Source organism: Perna viridis, chromosome 10, assembly GCF_037379345.1.
Source record: "Perna viridis isolate PV_CMFRI_1.1 ecotype Kerala chromosome 10, ASM3737934v1, whole genome shotgun sequence".
NCBI lineage: Eukaryota > Metazoa > Mollusca > Bivalvia > Mytilida > Mytilidae > Perna > Perna viridis.
Window position 1 is genome coordinate 9271788 of NC_142454.1, and position 16730 is coordinate 9288517.

At 32.4% G+C, this 16730-nt stretch overlaps 1 protein-coding gene and 1 long non-coding RNA gene across 2 annotated transcripts; both read left to right on the forward strand.

The window, feature by feature from the left end:
* The first annotated feature begins 543 nt into the window (after window positions 1-543).
* Window positions 544-3282, forward strand: LOC148604434 (exoskeleton protein RP43-like). Its single transcript, XM_088551083.1, has 4 exons — window positions 544-666; window positions 2198-2291; window positions 2537-2670; window positions 3020-3282. The coding sequence occupies exons 1-4, from the start codon at window positions 627-629 to the stop codon at window positions 3256-3258; spliced, it is 507 nt and encodes a 168-aa protein (XP_088407209.1). The 5' UTR covers window positions 544-626; the 3' UTR covers window positions 3259-3282.
* A 5058-nt stretch (window positions 3283-8340) lies between these two features.
* LOC148604435 (uncharacterized) lies at window positions 8341-11360 on the forward strand. The gene is made up of 2 exons (XR_015916109.1): window positions 8341-9566; window positions 10765-11360. It is a non-coding gene; the product is annotated as an uncharacterized LOC148604435 (long non-coding RNA).
* Window positions 11361-16730: the final 5370 nt, after the last annotated feature.

The window sequence follows — 16730 nt, forward strand, 5'->3', positions numbered from 1 at the left end:
CATTCAATGTATATTAGTAAAATTATTAGTATGTGCTTTATACATGTCTTTATAATTGCACCAAGTGTATTGTTTGTTATATTCATGTATGGAGAAGACCTGTGTAAGTTGGGATAACTCGTATCTGATCCAAATTTGACTACCTGCAAATGGAATATGTTTAAACTAAACTAATCTAAACTAAATTAGGCAGTAAATATGTCTTAATGAAATTGATGAACACAGACACGATAAATTCATGAGAGATAGTGACACCCTTTTGGCGTATGCTAATTAGAAGTTGAAATCGGTTTTGGTTGGCATTAGGATACGAATGACTATCTGGATACCATTTCCAATATTTTTTTCATATATTGTTAAAAGTCTTCATTTACAACCTATTCTATGTATAAATTAGTCGTTGAATTAAAACTATAAACAATCACTCCAAGCCAATGAATTCATCGATGAATTATCATAGGGCATTAGAGGCGTTTTTAAATGTCAAGTCATATAAACGCCTCTAGACATCCAATGCGATAGCTTTAAATAGTTTGTGTCTAACGTAAATGGTATCTTTAGAGCAGATATAGCATATTCTAATTGCAACGGTTTGAATTGATATTGAATTTGAAATTACGTTTTAAATGTATTTGTTAACTGTGTCACTGATCCTTGAGTGTGTAGGTAAGTAAGAAACTATTACATCTACTTGTTTTATTCGATGGTTTTTTTTTGTGCATCACGCAACTTACGCAATCCAATCCGTTTCAGTCCTCATATTTAGCCTACTTAAGTATCAGTCTTTACAAAAAAAAAAACAGACAGGAGGTGATTCATGCATGTCAAAAACCCACCAAAGTCACTTTTATATCTTGTTCAGAAACCGTTATATATCACATAACCAGTCTCACTTTTTTCATTTGGGGTTGCGCTTTTGAGATAAAATGTACATAGATTGTAAAATTACCACTTTGTAGAGTTATAGTTCTTGTTTTGGTTTGATTTGGTTGATTTTAAAGTATAGTTTTCTCAAACGTACAGATATAAATACAGAAAGGACTATTGTCACATACAAATATAGCAAATGTAGACCCAAAAAAAAGCATCGTCTGATCTATGAGTTTTTCGACACCATGAATCACCTTACCACAGGTTGTGTCTGAATTTTATATGGACTGGTGCTCAAATGTTTATTTCCCGCCCAAATTTACTTTCTTGTTTTTTTTTTTCCATTTCTGATCTGTAAAGTCTTCAATGATGTTTAGTTGTCAACCTTTCAAATGAAACTTATTGCAAAGTTTGAAAATCAAATTGAAACTGTACAATTGCTTTCTTTATCCTGCTAGCAAACTCTCGAAAGAAAAGATAGTACAAAAGCACAAATCTGTGCTATCTTCTTTTGGTCTTTCTACCAAATCTTATGATTGTGATTTACCGTCAAGGCACAGGATTCCAAAACTCCACAAGAATCCATAAAAACAACGCTACATAGCTTGATAGGCAAAATGTACCACCAAACCTCTTCCAAAACATTTAACGTCATCATACTTTAAAGTCATCACTACAGAAGTTTTATGGTCCTCACCATGGACTCGTTGATCGTTACGGTGTATCCATTTGCACTATGGTGATTGATTTGTTTAACATGTCATAGTTTTCATTCCTCTTTCGTCCACCCTGGCCTTGCTTGCCGAGACTACGCAGAGTTTTTGTATCGCGCTAGAATTCTAACAAATAGGCTTCTGGAGCAGGGGTATCCTGCTACAAGATTTAAGTTATCACTACAAAAGTTTTATGGTCGTCATTATGAACTCACTCGTGGATCGTTACGGTGTATCCATCTGCGCCATGAAAACTGATTTGTTCAACGGGTCTTAGTTTTCCTTTCCTTTTTCTCCTACTCCGGACTTTTTATGAGCAACTCGGCGGGTGTTTTTAGAAAAACAGAGGACGCTTACCCTACCGGTGCACCTGGTTTATCTCCAGGTTTTTGGTGGAGTCCGAGTTTATTGTTTTTGTTTAATTGTATGTATTTTTTTAGGTTGTTTCATGTTATTTCATGTACTTTGCTGTTCGTGTCTGTTTTCTATGCCCGGTCTTTTTCTCTGAATTACATCCTTCTGATTTATGTTGGGTTCTTGGTTCCCTTGATTACTTTAAACCTGAACATTTCCTTGTGATTTCATGCAGATTATCGCCCTTATTGTCTTTTCAGGCTTGTATTCCTGTACGGACAATTTGACAGCCACTGCCTTTAAACAATCATTTTATTCACACAAAGGATATGATGGTACCACTTTTTATCCAGGGTAAATGCATTTAACTTCCAGAAGTTAACTCAAAATCAACTTCCAAATACAACGAGGAAGATGTTTTCAAAATGCTGTAATTTTTATACACAACATATTTGTCCAGTGTGGTGTATTTTTGAATTAATTATCAAATAATTTCCTTTACTTTATCAAAAACAGAAAATTAATTAAAAAAATCAATCCCTGTTAGAAAATAACGATGATGTCTCTTACATGAAATTTATCTTAATAATGTTTTGCAGCACTGAAAATTACACTAAGGACTGGCTCATTACGACAAACTTGATCAACCACACAATAAAGATTGATATTTCAAACTGTCATCTAGAAAGCCCAAAAGCAATTTGTATTTTCGACCTTTTGTATATTTATGATGGTAAGAAAATAAATTAAATTAACTTGATAGTAATATGTTTTGATCAATGGCATTTTATAAATATACAAAATATTGATTTTATCGTTTGCAACCGGAAAAAAGTTTGCGTTTGAAAATTGATTTTCAAGCAATGTACATTCGTAAATACACTCCTTATATTTAATTTAATATGTACATTTTTTAACATGTACACGTTAGAAATAAAACAGGATACAAATACTTCCAAAAACTCATATAGAATGCAGTTTGCAATCTTTTTTGGTTAAACTTCAACTCACAACCCTATTTTTTGTAGAACGTGATACCAAATTTTAACTGCTTTAATAAAAGGTATTGTAATTGCATTAAGGACCAGATACGAATGGAACTCAGTTAGCGGAAACATGTTGTGTTCAAAGCTATTACGATCAAGACACTGTTTTTGAAAGCTCAAGAGAGGAGATGTATATACTATTTACCACAGATGATTCAGTAGCTAATACTGGGTTTGAAATAAAATATTGGTCAAAAGGTCAAGGAACAGCAACTTACACCCCTTTAAAAAAAACAGGTATAGGCATTTTGTTTATTTTAATTAAAATAAATTGAATTGTTGATATCTTTCTGATTAAAGTAAATCATATCCGTACAAACATAACCCGTAAATAACCCTTACACAATTGATTTCAGTATTTTCTTCTTTGGTAAGAATTCTGAACAATTTTAAGTGCAACATCACAAAAATTCTCTTTTTATTTATATTTAACAAATATTTCACATTTACCTCGTAAAAACAATTAGTTCCTATCATAATTAAACCAATATATTCATATTCTTTGTATTATTCGGATGTACATCTATAATACAATAAGCTTGAGTGTATCTAAAGGAATTTGTGTAAAAATTAACCTTACCAAATGCTCTTAAATGAAGGTTTTAGACCGTATATTACTTGTACAATTTGATATTTAAATATTCATACATTCATTCATCCATCTTTTCATTCATAACTACTTTACCATTATTTCATCATCATTACAATATTTGATGATCCAACCGTTAAGAAACGTTATAACAAGATTTATTTGCAAAACCGGGGAGAAGGTAAGCAGAATATACAGACACATATTTTTGTTGGTTTGAAGAGACATTTCTAAAGATTAAATTTTTCATAAAAGAATGTAGAATCAGAACTCATCATAAGTTTCGATACGCCAGTATGGTTATACTTGTATAAGTAGTATAACTCTAATTCATATCAAGTAATCCAATGAAAACATGACGATTTGTGTGCGAATACAAATACATAATTTTATGCTGAGATGGTTTTTGTCGTCGAAATCAAAGGGGGTTTGAAAATAACGCGTAGGAAACTATGTCAGTAATTTCTCCAATTTCTAGTTGTGGTGGATACACGAATACAATTATTTACGGAACGTCACCAATATATGGATATATAAAATAAAAGGATCTTTTTCTTGAACCTTCCTTTCTTTTGTGAGATTTTCAAGAAACTCAAATTCATTAATGAAGAATTAGATCTGCTACTCAAACAAGAGGGGTACATTTAGACCCTATTTAAATGCCGACAATTTGCTGAAGATATATCTCCTAAAACTAAAACAAAATTACAAATAAGTTGTCGAGAAGAAACTCTAACACACTGATCGCTTGTTGTTCGGTTTTGTATCACTACTCATTTCATAGAGGTAAAATATGTAGAACTGAAATGTTAAGTCACAGGCCATTGGGACCAGGATTTTTTTTTATCTCTAAAAATATCATTTAATTATTTTGTTTCCATATTTGAGTTATTATGTGTGCTCTCTGATATGTCCGATTGCTCAGATTCCAACGATGTTTTTAATTTATGTAGGAAACTAGGTGTTTTAAGTTGAATGGTGATGACTGGGCGGCCATCTTTCTGCTCTTTTTTTTTACTTGCTTTGATTTCAACGCTATTTGGTTAATATAGTAAACGTGTCCTCCTGATATGATTTTTTTGTCAAACATGGTAACAAAGCATGATACCCTTATTTACTTAGTTCATGGGGCATGCCTGGTGAGCGACTCAGGCTCTTCGAGAGCCTTTTATTTATTTTCAGTTCAAATTCTAATTTTTTAAAATTCGATTTTATATTTCAGATATCGCTTACGGTTTTCAAGTTAAAAGATGACAAAGGGCTACACCAGAAAAAAATCGTTTTCTTTTAATTTTTTGTCTGATTTTGAAATTTTTTATTGAATTTAAAGTTTTGTGCAATATAATTTGTTGTGTTTATAAAAAATTCCCTATGCTAAAGTGTGTAAAAAGCTAATATTACGTCCATACTTGCCCTAACTGTTCTGGTGTGACCAATGAGGTTGTATCATGCTGTGCTTAGCAAAGCAATTTATTTGACATCATGATAACAAGTAATTATGTGTTGTGGCTTGAAGATTTTAGAAAGCAAATTAGTATATATTGAGGTTATGGGCGACAGTGCCAACATCAGCTTATGTGCTTAACATAAATAAAAGAAAAAACTATTTTTTAAGGAGGTGACAAAAACCACACACATCCTTTTTTTGACCTTACTGAAAATGAACAAAAACACATATCAGGTAGATGGGTGTTTGGAACCACATATGGTTTGTGTGTGTGTGTGTGTGTGGTTCAATTCTTCACGTCAATAAGAAATACATCATTGGCAAGGTTACTGGAAACATGTTTTTTTAATATTTCTTATACAAATGGTTCTACAGATCTTCGATAACTTGTACGTTTAAAACAAGTACATGTACATAATATATTGTATCATAATCATCAATTGTACAAATATTAAGTTATGGTCCTATTTCTATTTATATCATAGGAACAAACCATTTAATTTTTAATTTTTAACCAGTTGCTAAGTTTTATATGTCAATGAGAAAAATATTTTCAATTTCCATTTTTGATTACATATGTATAAAGCATGTAAACTGGGGAGTGGCACTTCTTATATATATATATATATATATATATATATATATATATATATATATATATATATATATATATATATATATATATATATATATATATATATATATATATATATATATGGTGATAGTACGTGATAAGTAATGAAATTTCCGTTACAAATTATATGGATAGTCCAGACATTTAAAAAAGCTGCTGATGGGGGAGTTGATAATCTGTTAATTGTCTAACTTAATTGTCTAACTACTGTCCCAGTTGGAAAATAAACTATAGAAATAGGTTGAAGATTGGTGTCATTCTACATACATGTATGTACATGTACTTGTAAACTACTATTCATGGGCTTGTGTTTCTTTTTTTTTTGACAGACTATGCGAATAGGAATACCATTTTTTTTTCAAAAGCGAACTACATGTATATGAATAGGGTATGATTACAAAATCTCACCAATACCTCTATCAATAAGTAATGGAGTGCCCCCGGTAGTAAATATTTGTTCGTAAGGTTTTCTTTTTAAACGGCAAAATGTATAAGCTAGATTATTTTTGGATTAAAATCAGAAATTTTAAAAGAACAATCCCCTCCCAATCAATTTTGTTAACTACTGCAATAACTTGCTTGATCTTAAAACATTGGCATTCAACTTCAAAAGCAGACCTTTTTTCACCCCAACCAGGGACATATATCCATGTTCATATCTGACAAAAAAGAGAGAGAGCAAATAAATGTTGGAGGTTCTTCGTTACCAGAATACAGTGATTTTTATAATAAATAATTATGTGTTGAATAAACATTTTGGATATTTACTAATTTTGAGAGTGTTTTTCCTTCTTTTTGAAATGGACTTTTTTAGAGAAATAAAACGTGTTAAGGCTAATATTTTGTAAACTTTTTGTATTTTTGTCTTAACAATTACCATGACGTGATGTTTTCTTTATCAATGCAACGTTCTTGTCCTTCTACATCCTTATGGGTAGATTCTGGCTGTTTTCCCTTTTCTCCATTTTCAAAACTTTTCAAAATTTAGCGCCAAGTGTACTCCTGATCGGACCTTTTTATGCCTTTTCTTTCATTTCATCAAATACACTACCAGGAATTTAACTACAGATTTTTTGTACTTTTAATGCCGATATAAAATCAATACTTTCCTTTCACAAAACATTTCAGTAAGGAATTTATTTCGGTAATTTCGTGTTGTCAGATTTCCACCTCGTTAATTCATATTATAAACAAAACACACGTGCAAAATGGCGTAATTTGTTCAAGCGCGTAACTGAAACCGACGGAAAACGGAAACTGACGTTCAAACTGGAAACGTCGCTGTCGCGATAGTCATCGTAAAAACAGATAACGACAGCTTACTGCAATACAGACTACATCAGAAGAAGGAAAAAGAACAATAATTTCCTAGAAGAACTGAAATTTGGAATTGACGCAATGTTCAATACAGATACTAATGAGACGTATGTGCATTCACCAGGTTGGGAACAATTCACATGTCCTTGATATTTATCCCCCAACCGCAGTTTTGGTTGGTACTACCTCTTGGTATATGGTGTTTTTTACTCAAATTAAAAGAAAAGTTTCTTAATACAAGTGTATTGAATAATTATTAACCGTTGGAATATTTCTGTAATTTTGAGTAACTTTTCACTTTCGAAACAGGGGTTGGGAAAAAAATGACAAATTTTACCATTTTGGAGTCGAAATAGGGGAGGTAAATTCAAAATTTTGGGAATATTACATGATTTTGAAATGAGCTTCTTTAGTGAAAGGTACTTTTTACAGCATCCTGCTGAATGTTAGAAAAAATCCATGTTTTTTGTTGTTTGCCGAGGAAGCATATGAATAAGTCCACATAATCATGACGTTCACCGAGTCATTTATTAATATAACCAAGCAAAATAAAAAAATCTTCTAAGATGGCAAACTACAATACATGTATTTCATATTCTCTAACTTTTTAGATACAAAATTACATACATTTACATGCATACATTGTATGTAAAAAATGAACTTTCTCAGAAAAGATATTGCAAAAGCATTAAGTTGATATTTCTTTTATTACTTTTATCTTAACTATTTTTTATTTTAAAAACTCACCATATGTGCGGGAAAATCTGATTGCAGGACTTGTTCTCAACCATTCATTTAATTGAGGGGGTACTCAATAGGGACAGAGGTGTGTGGATGTGATGGAGAATGGCGCGGTGCCCACTCAATTTTGCTCTAGCAAGAACATCGTAGTTCCTGTTCAAAGTATATGTTTTTGCCTCATTTTTATATCGCAATATACACGTACATACATGTATAAACCATGTGCATATATTGTTAAATAACACGTGAAAATTAGGACGGTTTAAGGCTTAGTTATGTATATATTATTCAGGGTGAAATCTGTAATTTGTTTTTACAGTAGAAGATTTTTCTGTTACGAAGCTTAGGACCCAATAAATTTTGATAGGTATTGGGTTTTTTCATCTAAATAAATGTTTTTAACTTTTTTTTCCACATTTTCACAGAAGGCAAAATTTTCTGTTTCAGATTAATGCTCTAATGGTTTATAGTTCTTAAAGAGTCATGTATTGTGCTGTTAGGTGTAAAGTATTAAAGTAATGTGTTTATGAGAGAGTAATCAAGAGAACCAAGGTTATAGCTGTAATCAAAAGAATGCAATCCAGGGACAAAGACCAGACATGGAAAACCGACATACACAATAAAGAACACAACGTAATTAAAATCATACACACAAAGCAACAAAAGCAAATGAAAGCAGAATGCACTTTTTTATGGACGAGCTAAGTCAGGGTCGAAATTGCCTCCCTATACTTACATGTAACGTTGCCTTCCTCTGTCTCTGACTGAACTGCTTTGCTTTTTATTAACTACTTATTTATTTGCAATTTTGTGGATACTTAAACTTAAGCTGAATGTCAAGCTTATTTTCCTTTAAGGTAGAGACAAGTCTTTTACCATTAATGTCCTTTATTACCCTTGATTCAAACATTAAGGCAAGGAATGATCTGTGAGAATATGAAAATTCACTGAGTGCAATTTGTGTGTGAATTGAGGCATGATTTTCTCTTGAAACAATATTAATATTGTTTCAAGGAACAGTTATGTTTTCAATAGGAAAAAACTGCAAGAACTGCCACTGGAATTTCTCAAGTTCTCAACCAACTAAAAATATCCAAGTATAGCTTCAGTATAAAATGATTTGTCATATGTACATTGTACATACACTACTCATATGCACTTTGAATGTTAAACCATGAATTGGTTAATTACATAATTACATGCTATAGCCACATGAGTTCTTCTGATCTTTGTGGTAGGGACATCTTCTTCCACACAAATGATCCAAAGATCCAAAGTAAACTTCATACATGTACATGTAAAAAGTATGGTATAGCAAATAGTTCAAGTTTCTTTGTGTCAAATTACATTATATGACCCGGTTGATCGCCCCAAAAAACTCACCTGCGCTTCTGTCCATGTAATTATTTTAGGCTACCAACCGGTCCATATTATTGCCATATCATATGACCCTAAGCATCATAAACTATTTGCTAATTAGACTTTTAATATGAATTATCTCCTAAGACCAGACAAATTGTAATTGTACAAAATGTACTTTAATAATAACAAAAATTAAAATTTGTTGTCTCTTTGGAGGTGTATCGATATCCCATATTACAGAGTATGCATGACTCATGCAAAAACTACCACTTGAATAGTGTGCAATACTCAATTGATACATTTGTAAGTAACCCCTTTCTCTATTTCCCACAACTTAAATGAATTTTCACAGTCTTCTACACAATCAGTGAAGAATATAATGTGATTTAATTTAGCCTTTCTGTGGCCATGATGTCAACTAGATGCAGATTTCCAGGATGACCATGTCTCTACCAGGAGATTTGACTGATAATGATTGTCCAAAAAGTGAAATGTAAGACTTACTTTTGAAATTAAAGCAAATAAAGGTAGAACAAAGTGCCTTTTACTAAAAATAGAACATAGGGATCAGATGTTTTTCACATGTATCTCCAAAAGCGTTAGGCTTAGGAAACTTCTGTCGAAATGATCCTTATTATAATGCTTACAAAAGTCTGCAGGGATAAGAGTGATTGGACGACTCCTTGTGAGAGTTATTGCCCTTGAAAGATGAAAATGATATATTTTTAGTTTTCAGTCAATATCTTGAAAACTATAATAGATAAAAATAAATATTCAACTGCTGACATGATCCTAATGATAAGACCTACAAAAGTTTTCGTAGAGTCAAAATTGACGGACAACTCCTTGTTAGCGTTATTCCCATTGGAAGGCAAACATTTAAGCAAGTGGGCGATTCAGGCTCCTGGGAGCCTCTTGTTTCTTACACCATCACAAGAAATGTTTGCAGTTATATTGTATTACCCTCAGTGTCCTTATTGTTGTTGCATGTCCTTCAATTTTTTATTTTTTTAGGATACAATTTTAGTTAAATTTATTACATTTTAGAAAAAATGTGTTCTAATGTTCGTCTTTTGTCTACCCTGGACTTCACTTTTTTATTGGCAAATCAGTGGGTGATTCGAGAAAAGCAGTGGGCTCTTACCCTATCTGTGCACCTGGTCCATCCTTTTAAGTGGAGTCCGAGTTGCTTATTTACTTTTGTTGCTTTGTACATATTATTTTGGTTGTTTTATTTGTTGTGTGGTTCTGTTTCCCATGACTGGTCTTTATCCATGGATTATATTCTTTTGCTAGAATCTTGGTTCCCTTGATTACTCTTTCCTATAGACACAAAGGAAGGCCTTTCAGTTTTGAAGAATTTTGCACCACCCTCTTTGAAAAAGGGGCTATAAGAGGGAAAATAAGTTACTGTAAATCCTATTTTATTATTTTGTTGTCAGTGTGTTCCTTTTTGAATTTTATTTTACCACTGCCACAATTTGCACTGGTATAATGTTATGACGTAGTTTTCCTCAAATGTACAGGATTTAATAGGATGTGAGATGTATAAGTCCCATTAGGGTCAATGTCTAGTTATGTTTTATAAGTAATAATATATTTTATATGTTCTGCATGGTATATGTTACTGTACAATTGTGCTAATAATGTGAAGCATTTATTATATTATAAACTTATTTTTTAACTTTTAGGTTGGTTATAAAGCCCACATTGTGAACACAAGGAATGAAACTTGAGAGCAATATTGAAGAAACTATATTATAATCAAGATAAAAGATTTGAGGAAACAATTTTCATACATGTATGCCTGTCAATTAGAGATGGGTATTATGGTACATACACATATATTCATCCATCTGTCTGTGTTAACATGTAATATGTTAATCCTTTGAATAGTAAACCTTATTTGTATACTTTATAAAATTATTTGTTATCGTGGTTTTATGGTCTGTATACTTTTTAGAGAAAATTCTAGTTTTAGTTTCTAAGTTATGAGACTCTTCTAAAAAAAGGTGGAGGGTCAAGATTTTACAGTATTTTGGAAAATGCATCCTGAATTTACTTCAAACTGTGCAAAGTCATTTCTACAACTGTATTAGGGAATACATTTTTGTAAAACTAAGTCTTTTTTTTGTTCCCTGCTGCTACATGGAAGAACATACATGTATTGAAATGCCATCACATTTGACTTTGTGGAGGGATTTTGTTTTAATTATGTAGGATTGTTAGTCACTATATGTAATTGATCACATTGGACAATCATTTTGATTAAACAAGTTTTACAGGAGTTTTTGGACTTTGTTGAATTGTACATGCTACATTATAGAACGCTTTGATGACTTCCCAGAGACGGCTGTACAGATTTTGTTCAAATTATATCGGATTGTTAGTCATCATTTTTAATGTACATGTATATTATTATTGTGTAATGTTTTCGTATTGGTTCAATATGTCCGCCCGTGGACCAATAATTCAGCCAATGTGGAAAACCTTAATCCAATTATACCTTTATTGACTTACAAGTCCAAAACATCATATTGGCTTATGGAAATATGGATTTTTACCTTGCCATTATGACGTTTTAGACGTCTAAATCCCATATTTGCACACTTTTGTTCTTTGTATTGTATAGGCAGTTCTGATCATATTTAGGCAAATATTTGAACATCAGTCAATAATTGATCATATTGGGCTGCAAGTTTAATTTGATCAATATTACAGGAGTTATGGGACTTTGTTAAAATTGTACATGCTACATTATAGGAGCACTTGAGTGGATGCATTGTCTCGGACACAGCTGTATAGATTTTGTTCAAATTTTATTGCATTGGTTGTAATATTTCGTATATCATATTTGGCCACCAATTTGGTTTGACAAATTTTACAGGAGTTATGGGACTTTCTTTAAACTGTACATGCTACACTATAGGTACACTTTGTTGATGCAACTCCTCGAAAGACAGCTGTACAGGTTTTGTTCAAATTTTATCGGATTGTTAGTCACCATAATTCGTTGATCATATTTGTACGAATTGTGATTTGAGTAATTTTACATGAGTGATGGGACGTATGATCTTAAACTGTTTTTTGGTGAGGAGGGACCTGTGGCTTTGTGAAGCAATCTTATTTTTTTTTAATAATTGAAAGGTTTACATGACCACTAAAATAGATCTTACTTCCCAACTGTTTAGGAATTAGGGTACAAAAATTGCTACAAATTCAAGCATTTAATATAATTTTACTACATAACTTTAATGGAAACATATGGATGTCTGATGCTGTACCACAATATTTTATTCCTGGGTTAAGACTTTAAACATTTAGGAATGAAGCAACACAAATAGACAGGAAGCAAGCATTTGCCAGAAATTCAGACACTAAACTTATCATAAATAAATAAATCTCTTTGAAATTGTACCACTAAGTGCCAGACCCCAAAATTTTTTATTGCTATCATTTTTATCTTATTTTATTATCTTTTTTTTTGAAGTTTTGTTCTTATTGTATTACCCTATTATAATATGTTTAAGTTCTTTTACCATTGTCTTTTTCTACTAACAATTTTATGTTATATATCAACATTTAAATTTATTGTATCAAGTTTAAATGTTGTGTACTTAAATACCTAAAGTGTTCTGAAATTGACCTAGGCAAATCCTTTTTATGAGATCGCAAAAAAAAGGTGATCATATAATGGTATGCTGTTGTCATTGTTTATAGATCCTTAATCTCCGGACAATAATTTGAGTATAAGTGTATATGTTTATGAAATTATACTACAAGATGACATACCTTTAAGGTAGTCTGGGATTGGTTTTGGGATAGTGTCTTGAACTGTTCAGGAAAAAGCTATCAGAAACAAGCATTTTTATGATTTCTTGGGAAAAAAAAATGAGCAAATATGAATGAATCTCTTTGAAATTGTACCACAAGGTGTCATACCACAATAGGAATCTAGAATTGATTTTGGGGGTTGTGCTCATTGTGGAATAAGGGAGCCACTTTGATTCTAGTCAAATTAATTTCTGTATCACAATTAAAATTCAGATACTTGTTTTGTTTGAAGCTGTGCGCAGTTTTGGCAGATTTTCAGTTGTTTACTTCCATATGGAGATGGGTGTTACGTGTTCAGGGCACAGCTGTTTATATTTCCACTCATTAAAGTCGTTCTAAACCCTTTCCAGTTATTATTGATGTATATGAAACAATTAATTTATATGTTAAAAATTGATGCTTTTTAGAAGTAAAAAAAAAATCATTAATTTAGATGTGTTATTCCTGCAGTGAATAAAAATTTGCAACATAGGAAACCATCAAGAGTTGTTGCACAACACATATTATGCTTGTAATTTTATTTGTACATGTACCAAATTTCATAATGATGTGTTCATATTCGAACTAATGAAAACTCGCCCTGAAATCCAATTTACATAATCTAAAAAGCATTTAACCAGAAATTAAATGTAAAATCAATCTAGCAATGGAAGGAAACCAGACGAAAATTTCTCAAAAACGAATCTTAAAAAGATGCTTGGAGTTTTGGCCGAATAAAACTGTAAATTGGAGTAGGGCAAGAAACCTTAAAAGATAGAGACAACAATACACATGTTCAAGGAAAACATATTCATGAGAGGTGAAAAAAAATCAGAAAATATTATAGTTTTCTTTGAAATAATAAAAGGAACGACCGAAAACCACAGCACTGAAAAATGACTGAAATTTACAGTACTGAGAATGGACTGAAATTTCCAGTACTGAAAAATGACTAAAATTCAAAGTACTGAAAAATGAATGAAATTCATAGTACTGTAAAAAGGAATAAATGCAAGTATTAAAATTACCGAAAGAAATTCCTTACTGAAATGTTTTGTGAAAGGAAAGTACTGATTTTATATCGGCATTAAAAGTACATGAAATCTGTAGTTTAATTACTGGTAGTGTATGGAACATATCGGGAGTCCATATGTGTTACTACCCTTGATAATTCTAAAAAACTTCCGGGCACTGAAACATTTTCTACGCATTGGAATTTTAAAAGTTTATATTCTGACTATAAAAACACTGTCGTGCCGAAATAAGTATTTGCGAGAAGGAAAACACGATAAGAAACGAACGGTTTGTCGATACCGACTGAAAGAAAATTCTCAGAGAAAAACGAAGCGGAGTTACCGTTCGTTAAAAAATGTCCTATTTTTAAAATTCATATAGTTTCTAGCCTTATTAGATTTGTTTGTTTGTTGGGGTTTAACGTCAGAGCAGCACTATTTCAGCTATATTCAGACGATGAACATGAAATGGATGATAAAATGAACATGAACGGATGATGCAATGAAAAAAAGGATTGGACACAAGGATAAAAGGGTCGACAAATTTTGATTGCCACTCGAAAAAGGGGGATGGGTAAGGTCGGGCAATTTAGCCTCCTGTGGCGGAGTGCAAAGGTTCCTACTCCTATCGAATACCACAGCAGGGTTCTTTAACATGCAAGGAATATGACATCTTTCCTAACACGCTGCACCACTATGGTTTGCGGTCAGGTTTTCCGTATTATAGCCTGATAACTCCAGCATATAACATGCCAGGGGTACCCCATTCCACCACCTGGGGCACACATCCCAGTTTCTCTGTGGGTAGAGCGCCTAGCCCCAGGCTAGGTTTCTTAGCACTATTTAGTCGCCTTTTACGACTAGCTTAGCGCTGCTGCACGCCTTGTCAGAGGAGTATATATATGAAAAACTAGGCATAGTATAAACAGCATTAAATAGCAAGCGGACATGTCAGAGAGCACACATAATAATCAAATCTGGAAACAAAATGATTTAATGATACTTTTAAGATACAAAAAAAAATCGAACAAGTATGTAAGAATTGCTATTCTTGAAGTTGAATGCTTTGTGGATGTTTTTTTCTTTTATAGGGGTTTTCATTTTATCGTGAGATAAGTGATGTTTTATTTGTTGACTTATTTCATTATAATGTGTAAAATAATGGAGAATGACGTCCCTGTTATATTAGGTATTTGAACTGATGCTAGCTAGATACTTGAGTTTGCTATCCTTAATGTTGATTACAGGAGTTTTCAAATTGATCAATCGTTTGAATGGACAACTAACTAATCATTTTGTTTTGTTACAGTCAACTTTATTCTGATGAAGCTATCCAGCTTAATAATGCATTACAGGATATAGTTCATGGGCTGGGAGGCTCCACCGTGCTACCCCTCCATTCATCAACTTCATGGTGAATTTAAGGTTCCTTTATACCTCCAATTACCGAATCAATTTGTCGCAAAGAAAATTTCTGAATCTTTTTCAGTATAAGGCTATATTTGTACCCACTGTGTCAAAAAAGCCAAGGTTGTTGTGATTAAATTGTTCAAGCGTCACAACTTTGCTGGTATAGCATGTGTGAACGAACTTTACCAATTAAGATTTCATCATGTAGCCCTCAGCCTTACAATGGCACCATAAACATTGCGGTAACACTACGAATTTTGGGGTAAAACGAAAATAAAATGTACCCCCACCCCGCCAAAATCTCGCTTAAATTAACATATTTTTCAATGTTAAAACCCCTAGAGTATGTATGTTTCAGTAATACTTATTTAGTATTTTCTGTTTATTGTTATCACAATTTATGAGTCGTGGGTTCCTTTGATGAATTTCGGCGATTTTCGTAGTCAGAATTTATCAAAAGTACAAAAAATGGATTTTCCGTAAAAAGTCACATAAATTAGACTCTACAAGTTATTGCTCAGCTAAAACATTCTAAAATTGGTATCATTCGATAGATAATTTAGTTTTCAAAGTAGTCAAGCATTACCTTTACCGTAAAAAATCGCTTTATGAATCAATAAACATTCACATTTTTTCAACCGATACGAGGAACTTAGATACAGATAAACTTGTAAACGATTAATACGTACGAGTATCGAACACTCTATACTTATGTCAATATTCTTCACAAAGAACTGAAAGCTCAATACTCACCCAATAAGTCGACTAAACTGTTTAATAGGTTTATCCGTAAGGGATAAAATTACGATAATGTCCAACCATTAAAGATAGCCTTTTTTGAACTATGGAATTGGTATTAACATTGACTCACTCAAAGGGTCGCGACATAAAAACGAACACAATACATTTACAGTTCTCTTCATGATATGGGTTTTGTCCGTATTGTAGGACTTACGATGTACCGTGGTTCTCAACCCTGCATGGGAAGAATTAGGATTGATCCTAAATCCAATAATGTAGGTTTAAACTAGCCTAACTGACGCTTGAATGTCAGTTATCTGCTAGTATTCCTTTGTTTGTGCATCTGTGTAATGCAAAATCAAGGGACCCAGACCTTTTCAACTGATTTTATGTATGTTTACTTATGTAATATTTTTATCACAGTAACGAGTTTTTGAAAGACAGGTTTGTGATCACACCAAACTACTTTAACCCCGCTGCATTTGGTGCGCCTATTTCAAGTCAGGAATTTTTGGTCTCTGTATTGTTTCGTGTTCACTTTCAATTTAGTTTATGTTGCTGGAGTATATAGAGGCAAATATTTCACTGCGCCTGTGGAAAATGTTGTTTCTTGGCCATCTGCACCCGCCAAATGGCAGCAATTCCTCGTCGTTCATTGAAGACCTTTGGTGGCCTTGAGA